This window comes from Heliangelus exortis, chromosome 9 (genome assembly GCF_036169615.1).
Source record: "Heliangelus exortis chromosome 9, bHelExo1.hap1, whole genome shotgun sequence".
NCBI lineage: Eukaryota > Metazoa > Chordata > Aves > Apodiformes > Trochilidae > Heliangelus > Heliangelus exortis.
This window is the reverse complement of record NC_092430.1, coordinates 4,918,139-4,938,296: the sequence shown is the minus strand read 5'-3', so window position 1 is coordinate 4,938,296 and position 20,158 is coordinate 4,918,139. Positions and strand designations below refer to the sequence as shown.

The 20,158-nt window shown below is 40.0% G+C and overlaps 1 protein-coding gene across 2 annotated transcripts in view; it reads left to right on the top strand.

Moving 5' to 3' along the window:
- Window positions 1-1,026: 1,026 nt before the first annotated feature.
- Window positions 1,027-20,158, top strand: part of NYAP2 (neuronal tyrosine-phosphorylated phosphoinositide-3-kinase adaptor 2) — a 121,460-nt gene continuing 102,328 nt past the window's right edge. Inside the window, exons 1-3 of one of the 2 annotated variants that reach the window (XM_071751768.1) lie at window positions 1,027-1,245; window positions 1,494-1,993; window positions 8,315-8,557. In XM_071751768.1, coding sequence (XP_071607869.1) covers window positions 8,352-8,557 — 206 coding nt within the window. In that variant the 5' untranslated portion in view covers window positions 1,027-1,245; window positions 1,494-1,993; window positions 8,315-8,351. The remainder of the gene's footprint in view (window positions 1,246-1,493; window positions 1,994-8,314; window positions 8,558-20,158) is intronic. The other variant, XM_071751769.1, reaches the window with a different exon arrangement.

Genomic DNA, 20,158 nt, shown 5'->3' with positions numbered 1-20,158 from the left:
TGGGGGTTGTAAATTTTCAGGGAATTCTCCTGTGTTCTGCTTAGTTGCCTACTAGCCCTGCATTTCACATGAACATGCATTACATTGAAGGGACTCCATTCCATCACCATAATTTCTGTTATTAATTTTAGAAATAAATGCAACTGTTACTGCATCATCAGAATCAAGATTTCTGCAAGAGCAAAATAGACCTGTAACTTAGGAGAAGAAAGAAATGGTATTTAACAATTGGACAACTAACACAATTGGAACACATCTTGTCATCTCCCCTGTTGCTGGCTTTTGCTCAGAGAGCAAATGCTTTTGCTTTGTGTGTCCAGGCTGCAGGTTTGGAAGGGAGAAAGCAAAACTGCGCACATTCTGCGAGGAGGAGCTATAACACAGATCCGGTTCAGAAAAAAAAGGGCCAGGTTTTTTTCTGAGCCATTAAGTTGACAAATTCCGGATGAGCATACAGCTGTGTAGCTTCCCCCAGATGCTTTTCAAACAATGTTTCTTTCCAGAGCACATATCTCCTATCAATATAGGGAACGCAGCATAATGTCATGCTCATTCTGCCCATAGTTCACTTCTTGTGCAATGGGAGCAGGTGGTGGGAGGTTGTTTTGATGAGGTTAAGAAGCTCCTCCCCTCCCTCCCAAGCAGCGAGCTCATCTGCGTCAGCAGTAATTGTGTGCCTTGCACTGCTTTTCAGTGAGGGTGAGTGCAAAAGATACATCAATACGAGGTATCAAACCGAGGCTTAGATGGGCCTTTTAAGTGGCAGCTCATTTCCTTGAGACATAACATGGGCTAAAGGTTAATTTACACATTCTCCGAGGAAGAACCATTTGTTTTTTGGGAAGGGAGAAGGAGGGGGGTAGGAGGGAAGAGAGTAGGGCGTTGTTCATATCCTTTCTTACTTCTAGACTAAACGCGATGTGCAGTGCCGTTCACGCAGTTTTTTTTCCCCACTGGATTATTTGCTAATCAGGCTTCAGTACAGCGGAGATCAGACAGAAACCGGGAGGCTCTGCCGAGCGCCCGCAGCCCGGGACCGCAGCAGCGGCCGCTGCCGGCGCCTCCCTCCCCGCGGCCGCCGCCCGCCCGGCCGCCCCCGCGCCCGCTGCGGGGGAGCTGTCCGAGGTGCTGGGGTGCGGGCGCTGCGGGGGAGCTGCCCGAGGTGCTAGGATGCCGGCGGAGCAGGGGCCGGGCCAGCCGGGCTGCGGCTGGAGAGGAGCCCCCCAGTCCTGCTGGCACCCGAAGGTAGGCTTGGTCTTTGTTTGAGAATCCCTGATTCATCAACAGCAGCATCACCAGACTGAGGCAGCTGGGGAGAGCAAGCCTGCCTGTAGTCACGGGGGAGAGGGGGTGAGAGAGAGATGATGCCACAAGCTAGGCTGCCTCAGACCTTCTGCATCTGAGTGGCAATGAGAGAGCAAACGTCTTTCCTTCTGCAAGAAGCCATTTGGATAGGATGTTTTCCTTATGTATCCTTCTTTTTGTCTCCACAGAACATATTCAAATGAGACACCTTAGAGATCTCTGTGTTAGTGCGTATGATGGTGCTGTATGATCTTCAGTGTTGTAAAGTGGGTGAAAATTCATCCGTTTTCTTCTCTGCTGGACCTCAAAGCAGGGTGTTGTTTATACCCTCCCATTATCTGTACTCTCTCTTCTCTGAATGTGGATTTAAAGAAGCAAGCACCTGTCTTCTCTTGCCACTTCATTTTTTTAAACGCCAAACTTTCCATGCCATTTTAATCCTATGTTAAGAAGATCTTTAACGTAACACACTGATTTATAGTGATGCCGAATTCTACAATCCGGGCAATTTTGCCAACAAGATTCAATGCACTTTAACTGAAGAAAAAACTGAGCGTAACTGCAAATCTGTTTCTTATGGTGCTGAAGTATCCCTTCCGACTGCACTGAGAACCACAGGAAAGGGCTTTTACAGGCAAAAGTCACCTTTGATTATTGCACTTAGCAGTCCCCGTGGACTTAAATCTTGGTATGTACGTATTTTAATACATTATATGAGCATGCTAATAAAATATGATGCTAATTAGAATGGAAAAATATTAAAAAATGAAGTAATGGGTAGTCAGAGTGCATGATGAAGTTGCATGTATTTTTATGGAGTGTTAATCAAGCTACTGCTAAACTGAAAGCTAAAGTCTATTTGACTCTGTGTACTTCACATGTTGATTGTGCTTGTAACAGACATTTTGTAGCCAGATATTTTTTTTTTTAAATTAAAAGCAGTGTTAAATAATTAAACACTATTTTCCATTTTCTGATGAACCCATTGAACCAATTTAAATAACTCCTAACATCCATGTTAAGTATAAGACCCACTGCATCATTTTTTTTACAGCGTCTTAATGTGATGCTGGTGATATTGAAGTCTCCATTTCGTTTTCTTAAAGAGGAGGAAACAAACCCCTCCATCAGCAAGAAGCTCATTCTTTCTTCAGAGTTCAAATGCACTCCTGTTTGCACACAGACTGTGTGTATGTATGTCTCTGTGTTGTGTGGTTTTATTTCTTTTTGTTCTGCTTAAGTTGTCTTCATTATATTGGGATGATAAAATGTTTCTAATGGCACTTCAGTGCTGACCGTTCTGAATCTAGATTTGTGGTTGTCCAACATCCATGGAGTTAGGAGGAAGCATTATTTTCCCTAGGGAATAAAAGTGATAAGTGTTGCAGTATTGCAAAGTAAACATTACATTTCTGGAGTCAGAGGAGTCATTTTTAGCATGGATCTTTTTCCTTTTGAAAAGGCCCTAGCAAGGGAGGCAAAATTCAAGGCTCAGGATTTTTAATTTTTTTTCAGTTCTGGAAACTACAGGGAATGTAACTTTCCCCTGTGATGGGTGGGATGTATGTAGAAATAGATTATTTCTTCTAACCCATGCAGTAGTGTTCTTATTCTACTGAAGGAGCCACTTTTAACCTCTTTAAGTGAAGGGCTTATCACTACTTAGCTTCAGTGATTTCACCCAGGTGCTAGTGCTCATGCTGTGCAGTATAATGAGGGCAAGGTATATAATGTGTCATCTCAGTCAAAATGCATAGCATGTCTGGTATTTCTAAATTAGTGTAGTGGTTCTCTTAAATGTCTTCATAAAAAGTTGGCAAATTATATATTTGTCAAATGATCTAGGCTTGCAACCTGGTTTCAGAGATCTTTCCTTTTTGACATCAGACTTTATTGCATCACTGTGTGAAACAGCAGTGCCAGCTCACAGTAAGAATGAGCAGGCAATGAAACTCTAAAAAGCACATCATAGCTATTTGTGTCAGCACATTCAACTGTTCAGGTATTTCAAAGCTCAATTGTGGTTATGGTAAGAGTCCTACAAAGTAGTCTCCAGTATATTTTTTCATCACTGAATTATTCTTGATTGCAGTGAAATTATTCTTTGTACACCCAGTACCATTAGGTCTTTATTAGTGCTGCTGTGGTCAGCAGTTTGTGAAAATTGGATATGGCTCATCTGTGTACTTTGCTCTTATTGCTTTGGAAACATCTGGAATGCAACAGCTTAGGCTCAAGGGTTGAATGGTTGATTAGCATCCATGATTTGTGCAGAATCCCTCTGATACACTGAGTTTGGTGGTGGGAACTGATAGGTAAAATGAGAGCAAGTGTGTTCTCAAAGAGAGGAGGCAGTATTTGAAAGTGTGACAGGCAGGAGTGGAGAAATGTGTAAACCTTTACTAATTAAGGGTTGGGCTCAGGACTTTGGGCAACCTCTCGAGTTTTCAGGCTCTGTTGTCCTATGTTAAAATGAAAAATAATTTTTTAAAATCCCTCTGGTTTGGAATAAGGCAATCAGTGCCTTTGTCATGACTTCCAAAAGCTCTTTCATTTTCATGTCAGCATTGCCAATTTTCAGTGTTGCACAGCTGCAGTTTATGGCTGTCAAGCACACTAAAAACCAACTGGTATTTTGGAGATCCTCATGTGAATAAGAGGGAGAACTGCATGTCCAATATGAACACATAACATTGCTTAGGTATTACTCCTTGTACTCTGAGGAGTAATATTTTTGCATGCTGAAACAGAGGTAGGTTTGGATTTGACCAAGAATGCTCTGTGTTTGGCACCAGCACAGTTAAATTAGAAGTAAGGCATGCAACAGTCTTGAGAAGCACACTGTATTATTCTTCCATAGAGATTGGGTCTGAATCAATACCAAGATCTTTAAGTTATGTAGAAATTTCTAGGTAATATAAGTATTTCTAGTAATGGGACTGCTTGCCCTTGCCAGTAAACCAGATGCACTGTCGGGGAAGAAAAATTAAATTGTGCTGGCTTTATTCCTCCTCTACTGACAGCTGATTGCAGGGGCCACAACAGTGCCAGCTCCTCTGTGCTATTTTGCCTATGTTCCTCTGATTTGGGGATACCTGGGGAGGCAGGTGCCAGTGAGCATGACTGTTGCCTTCCTTCTCAGTGAGGTTTCAAATAGTGTTAGTGTGGCCTTAAAGAGGCACAGTGAACATGTGGGGAGAGCTCCTTCTTTGTGTCCTTGCACTCAGCTAAATTTGAAAAAATGTTCATGTCCAGTGAATACTTCCAGCAAAGTTGCTTCAATCAACTTCTGTTGATGGTTGATGCCTTGGTATGTTGGCTTCAATAGCTGAAATCCAGGGGTTTTCCTTCTCCTGTCTGTCTGCTTCTGTTCCTTCTCAGTGAGAAGGAGAAGAAAAAGGAGTGTCAGAACAATTTCCTAAGCAGAGCAACTCTAAGAGGGTTAGAATTTTCAGGAGCTACTTGGTTTCAGGAAATAAAATGCAGTGAAAACAGTTGGATTGCAAATACCCTGTATGGTCCTTGCTATCAGGTAACCAGTACCTGGCCACTGTGTGCTTGCTAGGGGTACCAAAATGGTGGTGCCTTACCTACAGGTTATGTTAGTTAATAACTGGCACATTTTAAATAGAGTATAAATGTAGTTGAACAGAACATGTGCTTGTACTCATCCCTGCCCTGGCACATGGTTAGGCATTGCTCACTGCCAGAGTTTACCAATCAGCAGAACCTTTGCTCAGAAGTTGACCAGAGCTCCTCTTCCAAGGAGAGTGAGGAGCAAGTGATGCTTGGGGCTCCTTGGGCCATGGTTGCAGACTATTGCAGTTACAAAGCACAGTATAAACTAACACAGTATCTTTGAAGTGGCATTAATTGCCCTGTAAATAAAATTGGTCCTTGTGTACTGTACAACACCAGTACTCTAATAACATTTACAGTTAAGCTTTTTGCCCCAGCTATTTGCATTTTTATTCCTGGCTCGTGCATAGCATGCACAACTCTCCAATGCCATGAGGCTCTAAAATACCATGCAGACAGGAGATCTGTGGGATTTGATCTAAAAAATCCTTGCTATTTGTAGAGATACTTTTCAGAGTTAGTGCCATAAGAGGTCTGAAATACCTGAGTGGTCCTGCAGTGGTGCCCCCTGGAGTATCCCAAATGGGGTTTGGTGTCACAGGTACATAAAATATCTGGTCAGTGGATGCATCAGAAATAGGCTTTCTCTCTTTCTTTTTTCAATTTAAATGTCTTTATCTGCTTGTGTGAAAAAAAAAATTTCATAATAAAAGAAGGTTCAGCATATCCTTAATTGCCAGCTCATTTTTGACCTCCAAAAAGAAAAGGGAAAAAATGAGGAAAAAAATTGCAGAATTGTTATCATAAAAGAAGGTGTGAAGCGGATTAAGCTTAAGATGTCTTGGGGAAAAATGGATCAAAACTGCATTTATTGAGAGCATGCTGAAGCTATGTTCAGTATAGAATTTTCTATTTTATTTCAGGAGTAAAACCAGGTCCCTGGAGAAATCAATGGCAAAACTACCATTAAGGCTGCTAGGGGGGGTTGTACAGGTTTAACAAAATTTTGTTCAAGGTAGGCAGAAACAAGGCTTTACTGGATGTCCAAAATGGAAAATCTAGTGAAATCACTATCTACCAGGAAAGTGTCCCAGATTTTAACCATCCAAAAGCAGGTAGCATGTGAGAAGGTCACAGGCAGTTAATTGTCCAAGCTGCTAATGTTCTTTTTGATCATGCAGGCTGTGTGCTATAGATAGATTCCCAGGAAAGGACAATTCTATCTGAACTTAAGTTTCTTAAGCAGGAAGATGAGGAATTGTTCTAAAACTGTATGTGTGCTGAAGCATCATGAACATTGATAGAATCTGTTTAGTTCTTTGACAGCTTCCCAGCTCACTACTTTCAGATATTGCTCCACTGGTGGCAAATATATATATATAGTTATATATACACATATTTATATTTATATCTATATAGGTATATCTATATATATGTGTATATATATAGGATGTCTCAATGCAGAGCCCAGTGGACTTCTTAACCACTTCTGAGGGGAAAGCTGTGTGAGATTTTATGTGTGCATGTTGGGCTGCACTGAGACTTCCTTCACTGGTTTTATCCTGCAGGGATTAATATTGGGTACCTGTACCCATGGCTGAAAATATTTTAAGATCAACATAGTGACCCTGAACATCAATTTCACACTCATGTTCAGGCTTAGTTGATAGAAAAGGTTGTCTTGGCAGGTAGAAGAGGTGACAGGACCAGACCCTTGCACCTTCTGAATCTTTATGATTTTAGCTATCGGTCTACTATTGTACAGGAGAAAATTTTATGCAGAGACATGAAAGAAGAAAAAAATATTCATGTGGTGTTGAAGTATTAATTGCCTAAACAAGCTGTTTGGCATTGTCACTTCAAGGGTTGAAAAATCAGGGGGAAAATTAAAAGGCTGGAAAATACTTATTTCCATTCCTTGCAGATTGCTTATCTTATGGATACGGGAGCATTTTGGTTTTATGTTCATGGTTGTGCCCGAAAGCCCAGAGTAGATTGCTAGAATCTATAAGAGCTTTTAATTTCAATTTTAATCATGCTTAGCCTGATCAGATTTTTGCTTGTCCAGATTAGAAATATGGCAGTATATTAAGAAATGGAGGAAGGATTTTTGTTCCTGATTATATAGGGGCTCTGACCATGAAATTTAAGTGCAGCCTGGATACTTGTTGCCCATTCCATCAGATCACTTCTAGTTGAAGGGCTGCCATTGTCCTGAAACTGATTACAAGAAGTGGCACCATCCTTCAGGAAAGGGAAGGATACTCTAGGAGGGAAGTAAACATGCCCTGGAAGACCTCAGTGCAGCTGCCAGGTCTGCTAACATGTCACTAGGTCACTCTCTGCATCAAGTCCTTGTTTGTGTTGAGAATACACCCCTCAAAGGGCTGTGTGATGATAATGCAACTCCAGGTCATAATTTCTCAGACCTTAATCAGTACTTACAATACGAAGATGGCACAACCCTGTTTTGTTCAAGTTCTATATTTATTTAATAATTAGTTAATCCAGTTGTATAGCATTTAGATAGCCAGCATCTTTCTTGAAATTACACCTTGTCCTTAGTCACTTGGGTTATTTACTTATGTGCCTCAACAACAGAGTTCTTGTGACTCCCACGGTATCTGCTGCTGAGTGGAAAACCTCTGGGGCCCTTCTGAGAGCTTTCAGGCTGCCTGCCATGGAGCCAGGAGGCTTCTAATTGTGTTTGTGCTCCATGCTGCTTAGTTAGAGGTGCTGTAAACCCAAGTGTCTGTCAGATCTGTGGAAGAAGCACAAAAGCTTGGGGAATTTAAGTGCTTTAGAGTTCTGAAGATACCAGCTCAGCTGGGATTTCTTGTCTGTTCTTGGAGCTTTAAGCTAACAAACTGTTGGGCAACAGAAGAGGGTTTATGGACTCCTATCTGTAATACAGGAAACTATTTTACAATATTTCTTTCTAGAATTTGAACCTGAAACTAAATTTCAACTTTTTTATTCCAAAAGATGGAGCAATTTTTTTGCTTGAACTTTGTGATATCCTGAAGAATAGGAGTTCTGTCTGGTGATCTCCTCTGGTGCAGCTTTATCTAAATGCAAAAAGAACAAGTTGCCCTGGGATGGAAGCCTTTTCAGTCCAGTTCAAACTGAGACTCAGGGAGGTCAGTGTCATTGCAACTGTATTAGGAAAAGGAAAGGGGGGGGAGAAAATGTTTTTGGGATTTCAACAATGTGTGACTGGCTGCAACTGCCTTGCTTGAAAGAAGGCTTTTGGGTTTTATATCCTCGTCTTGAGTAATGTTGTTCTGTGTTCTGAATTACATTGTTTATTTTTCTTAGACAGGAAGGAGTCTCTGTAAGAGATGTTAATTACAGTTGACACTATCTCGCTGTCATAAACCATGAGCTGTTTTCCTACTGATTACGGTATTATGTGTTTTCCAACCTGCAGGAAACGTTGCTTTCCTTTGTTCATTATCTCCTGCAAGATGATGAGTTCTAATCAGGAGGAGGTCACTTTGGGCGCTTTTCTCCAGTATATTGAAGATATGGGGATGAAGGCCTATGATGGCTTGGTTATACAGAATGCATCAGACATTGCTCGAGAGAATGATCGCATGAGGAATGAAACAAACCTGGCTTACTTGAAAGAAAAGAGTGAAAAACGCCGAAAACAAGAAGAAGCAATAAAACGGTAAATATTTTCATCAAAAGATGAGTGGTCTGGCAGAGTGTGTGAACAGTGAGGGGTTCAGGACATGGTAAATATGCACAGACCAGTGGATTTTTAAGGAGCTTTCTGGTAAAAGCAGTAGAGGCCTTTGGCCTGTGTCAGGCTGGAAAATGCATGTTTCATATTGTGTAGACAAGATGTTGGATTGTTCTGCTTCCCTCAGTGGAAGAGAGTATTCCCATCCGCTGTATTCAGTTGGAGCACATGTGGCATCTTCAGCAGGTTGGATTTGTAACCAAAAGTTTGGGTACTTGAAACAGGAGATGCACTTCTAATGGAAAATAGGTCCTTATCCATTTGGTGGCTTGAGGTGGACCTTGTGCAAAGGAAGATTTTTATGTGTGAGCTCTTCCAAGATAACAGCAGCCTCAAAGATATAAAGAAACTTTCCTTGCGCTGATGCTTTAAGTCTGGTAAATTTTCAAAGCTCTTTAATTGCTGTCTGTGGTTTTACAAAAAAAGCAAAAACAAAAACCCAAACCAACGAAATCCTGTTTATGACTTTCTCACCATTCTGCATGCTCTGAATTGAGTAAAAATATTGCAATCATTTAAATGAAAATGGATCAAGCATCTGATGGGCAGAACCCTGTAATTTATGGTTGCTCTTGAACAATTCCATTGATTTTAATTGGCAGTGAATGAGAGGAGGACTCACATGACCTGGGCTCTTATACCAATGGATAGCAATGAAATCTCTGCAGCCTCTTGAAGAGGAAAAGGGTTAATGGGGTAGATCTAAAAATTTATTATGTATGCATTTGGACATTAAAAAAAAAATGTGCATTTTCTTGAGGAGAGGGACAAATTGTATAAAACTGGAAAATAATCCAACCAAGTGTTACACTTCTATATGCACATGGATGGCTTGAGAACAAGCTTAAAGGAGGTCTTTAGAATTTTTTCTTCCATCATCAATCTTCTTTATTTCAGGTTAGGTGATTAAATTTCATGCTATGTCTTGGGTACTGTACATCCAGGCATAACAGGCATGCTGTGTGTTGTTGAATGTTCCAGCAGTGCCTAGTCTGGTGATTTTGGTGGAATGTTTAAAGGAAAGGAGCAGCATGTAAGATTTGATGGAGGAGTTTGTAGAAGAAATGTAAAGCACAATTATGGGTGCTTTATGTTCCAGGAAGGAGAAATGCTTGGATTGTCACTAATTTGGTAGGGGGTGGTAGTAAGACTAATATGAAATTAAGATGAATAATAGCCCATGTAATGTGTGTTTTGGTACCTTCTGATTGTGTTATCAGCTCAACTTTTGCATTATTTAGGGGAATTCAAACTCCTTGGGAGTCAAAGGCATATGCTACTTGTAGCAGAAGCTACATATAGTATGCGTAACTTCATGAGGGAAAATGTTTTTCTTTGCAGCAGAATAATGTAGGTTTGTTCTGATTTATGCTAGATAAGCATTTTGTGTCATTCTTGCCATCTTTGTTCAGTCGTCTTTTCTCTCTTTCAATTACTGAATAGCTACACAAAGTGCAAAATTTCCAAGAGGAAAGGGTTGGGAGACCCACCTGAAAATGTTTTTTAATATGATGGAGGTAGAAGTTCTAATTCCATGAAGCAGAGGAAGAATTTGAATCTGTCTCTCTTGCTAAGTGAGCACATAGAAAAGTTCAAGTCAGTAAACTTCTGTTTGTAAGAAGTGAGAGTGCTTTCTCATATTACGTTGCTTGCTTTTCTCCACTGAAAGAATAATAATTAAAACCCTACAAAATCTGTGAAAAAAAATTGTATTTATTGTAACTTCACTATTTGATTAGTTTGGAATTCTGGGGGAAATCAGTTCCCCAGTCCTTACAGTGACTTCTTCATTTGATGCTAAGCTATGTTACACTGTCCATGTATAAAGATGTATTAAGAATATAGTCCTCAGAGCTGAGAGCTGATCAGGCTCTGCTCTGGTAACCTGTTTACATGCTCTTAGTGACTTTTATGTCACTAAGTGCCAGGACAGGTTTTGTTATGAATAACTTCATTGAGGCATGAGAGTGGAAGTTTTGAACCTGCTTTTCTTATAGTCACCTAGCCAAGCTTCTTGACCTAAGCTGAATGGTGGTAACAGTATTTCCTACCTTGTGGTTTGGTTGTGTCATTTCATTTATTGATCCTGGCAAAGTGATTTGTTGAAGAGTTCTGGGTAAGTGCAGATGGCTTAGGGCTGAGCCAACCCATGAAATTCTGGGCCATGCTAAGCTGAGAATACTGCTGTGCTCTCCAGATAGAGGGTCAGAAGATGCAAGGAATATTATCAGCAGTATAGTGGGTTTATCAGAGGAACAGTGTGTATAAGCACATGGATTGGAGGCATCAACATTTCTTGGTTATAGCACTTTTCTGTGGGAAACCTTGTTTGCAGTAGTCCCCTCTAGTCCCTCTCCACCTGACTTAGCTCAGAAACACTGGAGGAGTAAATGGTATCTCTCTGAGGAAATGCAGTTAGGAAAAATGCCTTAAAATCTCAAAAAACACTGTCCTGAGGTTTTTTTTTTCTTCTTCCTGTGTAAACTGGGAGAGGAAAATGAGAGATTTGTGGTCGACTCTTGATTAAGAAAACTACAAGCAATGGCAGACCAAGGGGGGACATCTCATTTGGACAGGGGAACCATGATATCTGAAGTCACTTAAGCTAATTGAAATTGAACCTGCTACCTGTAGTAACCTCCAGAGATTGATCCAAGACCACGTTGTCTATTTAAACAGAGCAGACAGGAAAGGTAAAGTAGGGTGATTGATTTCTTCTTTGTTCTGTCCAAATTCCCTTATTCTTCACCTTGTCTTGGTATTTATATTAACCCTAATTCCTGATAACGTGGCCTAGATAGCAAGTGGTACACATGTGCACTGATACCAGTGCTACTGGTCTGGAGGCTGCCAAGGGCTGCAAACAATCTCCTTAGCAACAAGGGAGTCTCCCCTGTGATTAGCCACAGGTAGATTTTGAGCAGGAGAGGGAGTTTCAGGAAACACTCCCCTTTCGCTTGTGGAAATCAAAATAAAGCAGCTGTAACTCCCTGACACCTACTGAAAATTACCTGATAATCCATTTATTGGATTTTTGAGAAGGTATTCAGTTTCAGCATTGAGATTGTCTCTTTTAGAAGAAGGCTGATCATCATATTAACAACATGGTATGAGTAGTTTATTATATAATAAAGTGTGGTATTCATACACAACACTATTTGGAAGCAGCTTTTATTTGCCTAAATCATCTCATAACCATAGTGATTGACTTAAATGTTCATTGAAATGCATTAGTCTCAGCAGTTTGGAAACAAGATGGGAAAAATGACCTAAAAAATAAGGCCATTCAACTGTACATTTTGCCTTCCTCAGGATACATGGTGCTGTTTCTTCAGTAGCCTTGGTGTACCCTCAGTGGGACTGCTACCTCATTCTGTGTGGTTCTGATAGGCTAATTGTGGGGAAAAATGTATGGATCTATTGTAGATCTCAGGGGATAAAGCAGATTGTATTGGATTAAAAAAAAAAGAAAAAAAAACCAACAAAAACCCCCTAGTCTCTTTGTCTGATCTTCCTAGGCTGAGTCAGCTGATCTGATCTGAATTTCTGACCTAATTTTAGTATGGTACTTAGCAATCATGCAGAGAAAATAAGGTTAATGTGCTGATCAGTAGCTGAGAGTAACCACCAAATAATTTTAGTGTGTGTATAGAATATGTATATATAATTTGGTGTAATTTTTAGACCTTTTTTCTTCCATCTTTTTTTTTTGTCTGGTCTCACTGCTTGATCATTCACTACTTGTCTGTTCAGGCGGCTGTGTCCAGACGAAGAGAACATACTGGCACATTGCCCACAGAGCTTATAAATTGCAAATAAAGTTATGAAGTAGTACCATTTTCACTGGCAATAAAGCCACAGTACTGTGAGCTGTGCATTTGCCATGATATAGGAGCTGCTGTAGGCAGTGTTTCTGGGAACAGAAGGTAGATTTGCCTCGGCTGTTCTGGGTGCCAGGGAAAAGGTGAGTATTTAGAGTTTACGTAGGGCATCTGTTTGAGCAAGCAGTTGCTTTCTGACTCATCCATAACTGAAGTATGTATTTTTAGATACTTTATCAGGCACAGTCTTCTGCAGATACTTCACCAGTGCTGCACTTTTTGCTCATATAAATAGAGAATCTCGGCAGGAAACAAATAAAGAAGCCGCCTCCTCCTCTGAAGGCTGAGGCATGTTGCATTAATCATAGGGAGTGGCTGGCTTTGTGCATTTTCACAGGAGATGGATGATTTCTAAGTTTTGGCTTTTAGTTTTTAGGTGTCATTTAAGCTACTGCTTTTGTCAGGGAAGATGGGACTTGGGTGATGTAAGGCTGATGGTGTTAGTGGGCATGAATTTCTACCTGCCAAATGCTGGATTTAGCCATCGAAATATTTAATTCTCCTTTTAATGGTTTCCCTTATTTGTAGCTCATGCCCAGCACCTAAATGGCTTTGTGGAAAGCCTTGTTTCTGCCTGGGGAGGGAAGTATCCAGATAGATGCTGTTAAGAGGAGGAGCTTTAGGAGCACTGTTCTGTGCTAAAGCAAGCAGAAATGGGCCAGCCAGCCAGTGGCAGAGTTAAGCTCTTGTAATAACGAAGGAATTGTAATGAACAGCTGTCATCCAAACCTCTCCTTCCCTTGGCAAATCAAATATTGAAGACTAACCCATCAGCAAAAGTAAGATTGTATTTTTCTCTTGCTCTACTTTTATTTTTCTTTTTAAGGTTCTGGAAGTATCTGAATTTAGGTATTATCTGTCTAGTTTTCCATAGGTTCCTTCACTCACAAGGCACAGGTTGTGTCCTTCTGCTCTAAGTGTTATCAAGCGTGGGCAACAGCAAGCAAATATAAAAATATTTCATGCATCAGATTATTCACTGCCAATAGTTCTGTTCAGCTCTGAAAATGTGGCTAATCTTAGAGGATGTGGACATGCTGAGGTGTTTCTACCACAATCCAAAATAGCCTAAGTAATTTCATTCTGAATTTATTTTTTTCATATTCATGTCTTGAAATCAGGAAAATACTTTAGATAAAAAAATGCCTGAAGTACTCCTTTTTCTGAACATCAATCTGTAGTTTAAATTCTGTGTATTTTTAAGTTTGAAGGAATTGTTGTCACTAGATTACAGTACAGTTATAGCCAGATGTCAAGAAAAATGTGGAGGAAGCTCAATAAACATTTTGGGTCATGCAAGGGGATTTGGCTGAAATACCAGAAAGCACTTTATTGAGCTGTTAGTTATAGCAAGCTTATGAACCTCTTTCTGATTAGTTGTGTCAGTGTGGGGTTTTCATAGCTGTTTTGTAGGGTTTTTTTAACAGAATCAAACTTCACTTAATGGATGTGATTTTTGGATACAAGGTCAGTGGTATGTGCTTCTTTAATTCAAGGGCATGTGTTATGAGGAAGATGAACTGTGGTTGTTGTCCCTATATTGCTTCTTGACATGTTACATATTCATTTCATCCTGTATTAAATTATTGCTGTGATACCCCCTTTATAGTGGAAGTGGCTGATAAGGTGTGATAGAGACTAATTTTATTATGACTTCAAAACCTATTCCTCATGGAATATCGTAGGCTCTTTTGGAACTGGGTTATTATAAAAAGAATAGCACTGATAATTGTGAGTTTTTTCATGAAAAGCACATAAAATGGTTGTGCAGTCAGTGACCTCCAAATGTATTTTTCTTGCATTTGCAAGTAAACAGATGTGATGATCTATCCAACAAATCCTCCCTTCCAAATGCTCACATCCATATGGCTGTCTGTATTATTGCCACACAAAATAAACAACAGACACAACACAAACTATATTATATTGCTATTGCTGTTATTCTGAGAAGTTTTATTTTAGGATAGTCATGCAATAATGTAATTTAAAATTTGCCTAGAGACTGACCTGCTTGGTAATTCCAAGAAAATAAAGCAGAAATAACTATCAGTTCGGTCATCTAAATCTTGATGTCCTTTTCAACAGATCTTCTGTGATTTAAGGGCTCCTGCCCTTTTACTCTTTTTCAGGAAAGTTATTATCATTTCCCCATCATTCCACAAACTCTTCAGATTTATGCTCATCTGCCATGTAAGAGGATATATTTTTGCTCAGTATTGATTTCCTATATTTAAAAGCATAACTGGAAGTGTGGGGTCAGAGAGGGCCAAGAGAACTTCTAAATGTGTTTCAGACACATTTTATTCATCTTGTGAAAATCCAGTCTAAGTGGTTCTATGCTATTGGTTATTTGCAGGCTGCCTGACCACCTGTGTAAGAGTGAACTGGCCTCTCTCCACTTCCATTTGGCTGCTTGTTCACATCCAGCTTGGGGGTTGGTGCCCCCTCAGCAAACTGAGTCCTTCTGGAGAAGGTCAGGTCTGTTGTACCACTGGGAGACAGTCCCTGACAAACCATTGCTGAAAGATGCTGGGGGTGTGTGAGGGTCTTAATGCCCAGTTTTCCATCCTTGATTTCCATTCCACTTGTAGTTGGTTTTTTTTCCCCCTAACTATATCTTTCTTACAGTTATATCCCCACATCCTATAGTTCAAGAGTAGCTCTATAGTTAATATTTTCCAGTCTCTAGCCCCCTTAGCAAGACAGAGATATGTGTAGAGCTGTGGGGAAGTAGATAGCTTGCACAGCCCTCTGGGGTTCTGGTGGTGCTGCTTGCCTAGTAAAAGGGAATTTTCTTGGAATAAAATTTCAAATACATTATGAAATTGCATAGAGTAGAGCAGAAATAAAAGCTGTTACTCTGCAGACTGGACTGAAAAAAAAAGACTATTTTGACGCATGCCCAGATAAGGTCTTTATACCTAATCTAGGGTGAACTTCATTAATGATGATACATTCAGGAAATCAACACAGTTAATACGCCATGGGACATGATTAAAATCTAGCCCAGACTTCTGGCAAAATGGAAACACTGAGGTATTATTTTTCAAGTATTTCAGTAACTAAGAAGTACTCCATGCTGTGTCTCACTGCCACCTGACAAGCATGGTCATTGCCTGTGACCTTAAGAACTGATGCTGCAACCTGAAGGACAGATACTTGTACAGAAGACATGCAGAAAGTAGTGTCACGACCCATAAGTGGCAAAATTGCAGGCAGCTGTACTCCTAGATGTGCAGTGTGCAGGTTCAGTCACAGGCACTTCAGATATTTTGTCAAAACTGTCATAAACAGAGGGACCATGTAGCACTGGTCTGAGAACCCAGCAGAACTGAAGATGTGTTAGCATTAAAATGAGTGAATCTTCCTGTACCTTCAAAAAAATCCATTGTTTAACAAAACCTGCTCATAAAATTCAAGAAAACCAAACGTAGTCTTTGCCCTCATTGTGTTGCTTTTTCCAGGGCCATAAATCACAGCTGTATTTTGCTGTCATTAATAATAATAAAGATGACTTCATGCCCCACCCAACTGGCAGGCTCTCATTCTCCTTGCAGGCTCTCCTTCTCAGCACCCTTCTGACAGGCTACACATGCTTTATTTTCCTTCACAGGAAAGCAGAAGTATACTTAGAGTGCTTGATAGTTTAATTGGGATATTTATTTTCTTAGCCTAAAGGAGAGTGTGCTTTGGGTAAGAGCAGGGAATGTCAGTACAGATGACCTTTGTGGCAGAATCACATGGTGATGGGCATCTTGTTGCTGAGTGATGCTAAATCTGTGGCTAAAACTTGTATGCAAATGGGAATGTTCATGTGCACTGACTGGATTTTCATGCCATTGGATTAAAATGGGGAAAATGAGATATTAAAGAAGAAATGGATTGTAGAGACAATAATAGCTGCAGGTTTTATAGGTAATCTGAGATTCTTTTTTTTTTTCCTTCTGGCTTTCCACTCTAATTTCACTTGTAATCCTATGTGAAGTCAGTTAAAGAAAATATTTTGAAGTAAACTCCCCAGAACACGCAACCAAAATAAAAAAAAAAAAAAAAAGAAAAAAGGAAAAAAAACCAAAAAACAACAAACCAAAGCAAAACCCCATTGTGTCCTCAGCCCTGGGGAGCGTCCTCTCTGTTCAGTGCTGAGTATGAATGCTGCACCCCCCCATGTGAACTTCTGGGAGCCTGACAGTGAGCAAAGTGAGTTGGTTTGGTCCCACAGAAAGCAGTCGTAAGTGGAATTATTTTTTATTTTTTTTTTACTGTACAGTGCCCAAGGACCCCAAATGGAAATTAAGTTCTTCTGAAAAAACAGCCCAGTGAATGCACACAGCTCACAGAGTATGCTGAAAATGAACCCAACACGTGATTAAAGGGGCAGCTGACGAGTTAGGGGACTGCTTATCTCCTTCCTTATATTAGTATAGCAAAGAATAAACTATCCCCTGTGGTTGTGATGAATTGCATCCACCAGTACATTCGAGAGCCAGAGAGAAACAAAGGTTTCCAACAGACTCCAGCAGATACTTCTGGAACATGTTAAGATTGAGAGGGCCCCAGCCCCCTAAAATGCATAGAAATATTCCTGCCAAAAAGTGTGTTACTTGATAAAATTGTAGCATTTTAAAAGATCAGAAAGGAGAAGAGTGACTGTAGGGTTTGCCATAAATTAATAAGATTTACCTGAGTTTAATCCCCATTTCTTCTTTGGATAGATTATATAGGGCGTTTCTTGCCAGCAGATCCTCTGCTAGCTGAGGGCACTTAAGTTATTAAGTTGATCACATGTTAGTAGCCATTAAGTGAATTGCTTTGTACAGCCTTTCCCTGAATGCCAGGGCAAATGCAGTATTTCATACCCTTAGCTAATTTCATGCTGTAATTTGATTTCTGAAACATACTTCTAATTGAATCTTTAAAGACAAAAGGAAACTGCTGAGTCCTTTAGTATTGCAAAAGAGATTGTTTAAAAATGTAGCCCATCTAGAGAACAATCTTGTATAATTAAACATAAAGTTTGTTGTGCTTCTCTGCATGCAGCTATGGAGAAGCAAATTCCTGCTGTTTGCAGAAAGCTCAAGGCTGAAAGAGAGGTATTGGGGAATGTGTCAAGTTATGTATCTTATGCTCAGCTTTGTAAGTCTGACACACAGAAATCTTGCAGCCTTCCACGAAGTGCGAATCTGAATAAGTAAACAGAGAGGCTAATTAAAAAATTAGTTTGCTAACACCAGAATCCTATTAGTTAGAGCTTTGACTAGTGATCTCATTTTTCTCTAATTTTTGGTAATGAGGTGAACTTGAGAGAGATGTCAGCAGTTTTGTAATAAAATGGAGTAGTACAACGAGGTAAGTTATTTACATCTTGACACTGAATTGAAGATTGTAGTGGTTAGGTTTTGATATTCATCTTCCATAAGCAGAGAGATTCAGGGTAGTTTCAGTAAAAGTCAGTTTAATCTCTTATGCAATTTTGTTAAAGGAGAAACACCTTAATTGGTTCATTAGTGATGCAGGTCTTCAGTTTTATGACCATCCAGTTAAAAAAAACCCAATGCATCCCCCTGTAACGGAGAGGAAATCCTGGAGCATCTCTTGGTGTTTTAGTCCTCTGATTCCTTTAAATCAGCAAGTGATTTGCAATGGACATTTTTCCTTTTATTTCTACTGGAGAAAAAATTCTGATACACAGTGGAAATGAGATGTGCATGGGGACATGGAGAACATAAGTGAAGTAAAAAGCGTAAGGTTTAAAAAATAGAAGGATCTGCAATTAACCCATGAAACCCCAACAGTATCTTCTAATAAAGGATAAGAACAAAATCATCTTGTTGTTTACATGTTGGAAGAGCTCTGCACTTCCAGATGTCTGGTGTTGGTAGCAATTAGTTGGTGCTGTAGGTTTCAAGACCAACTCTGTGTAAGTGATGGAAAAATCTGGAAGCCAGTGTAGTGTCAGAGGGAATCCATCTGCCTTTAGCTTGTATTTACTTTTGTTTGGTCTTGTTGCAGGAGAGAAACACTGAGAGAATCTGTACTCTTTTTGAGGTAGGTTATGTCATTTCAAGCTCTTGTGTGAAAAGCACAGTGACAAAGGCTTAAATTTTATTACAAATGTCATCTGCCTTGAGGTCTGCCTGCTTTTCTGTGATTGCTCAGAGGCAATTTTTCCCTCGTTATGGCTAAGTGCTTGTAATATTTTGCTTGAAGGTTGTTCTGTAGCATCAGAAATTATTTCATGGCTTGGATATCTTTTTATCTTGTAGCAGTAGCACATGTGAAAAATCACCTGAACATAGTCCAAGTATGCCAAAGTTCTTCAGGCACTTCTGGGAGATTGTGACACCACAATGAGGTACAGGAATGATGTGTCTCACTGGACATGCCCTTAGTCAGGTAGAACAGTCCAATGGCTGCCCTTAGTGCAACACAATCCCATTTATAAACCTGGCTTTTGGTTGCAAGTAGCTCCAGCCATATTCTGTCACTAAGTTAGGACCCCCAGGCTGTATGATTCCAGGCCCCCATAAGCCTGAGCAAGCTGCTCAGTTTTGGTACCAGCTATTAAAACTCTGACATGTTTTCTACATTAGTATCAGGAACATCCTAAACAGGAAGCTCATCTCTTGACTGTCATCCTGTGGATTACTATATATAATGCAAAGCAATAACTGAGTTTTAGAGTGGATTTGACCTGTTTTTTGTTATTTTGCTGGAATGGTGTTTTCTTATGCCTCTCTTGAATCAGTGTTTTGAGAGGTGAAGCACAAATATTTTTTTCTGTGTATTTAAAGGAAAAAGTATACTCTAATTCCTGTACTGCAACATAAACCAAATACACAGCTGCTTTCAAATATGGAACTGATAGTGGTTTTGATACATGCCTATTGTTCTGAGAGGTAAAGTTTTGAATCAGCACATCAGACATACCATTTAATAGGTAATTTAAATTGTCCCAGCTTTACATCCCAACAATTAGGCTAAGCAAAGCGCAGCTTTTTTATATATATATATATTTTTTTCCCCCCTAGGAAATCCTATTTCTGCATTGTTAATTTAAATTCTGGTGTGTCTGTGGTGAAGCAGATGAAGAACTGCATATGTACTTGCCATGGCAACCCCTCTATCACATGACACACATGCTAGTTCAGCCAAAGAGCTTCATGGCTTATTAAGCAGGCAGGCACAGCCCCAGACACACACCATTTGCCCATGTGACTGCTCTGGCCCTGGCAGCTTTTTTAAAGGGAAACTGTATTTGAGCATTCCAGTGTTTTCATTCAGCATTATCTTGCCTGAGTTCCTTTCTCTGCTCTTAGTGTCTGTGTTAAATTTTTTAAAAGTGGTTGGAGGCTGACAAGACTGAAATGGAGGGCGATGCTGTGCACACCAACAAAACATTGTGAAAAGGCTGGATTAATCTTAATTAGTGATTCCCTCCCACCAGCCCAAGTTATTTAGTCTCTGGTTTTTATTGTGCAGTTATAATTTGCCAGGAGTTAGAGACAGACCAGCTCTTAAGTCCTTGTGCTGAAATGAATAATTTTTGTGGTTTATGTTGTCGCTTTTGAACTTGAAGAAAATGCTTCCAGTGTCAGGTTCTAGTCTCTCAGGTTTTCATCTTCATTTCCCAAGTCATCTATCA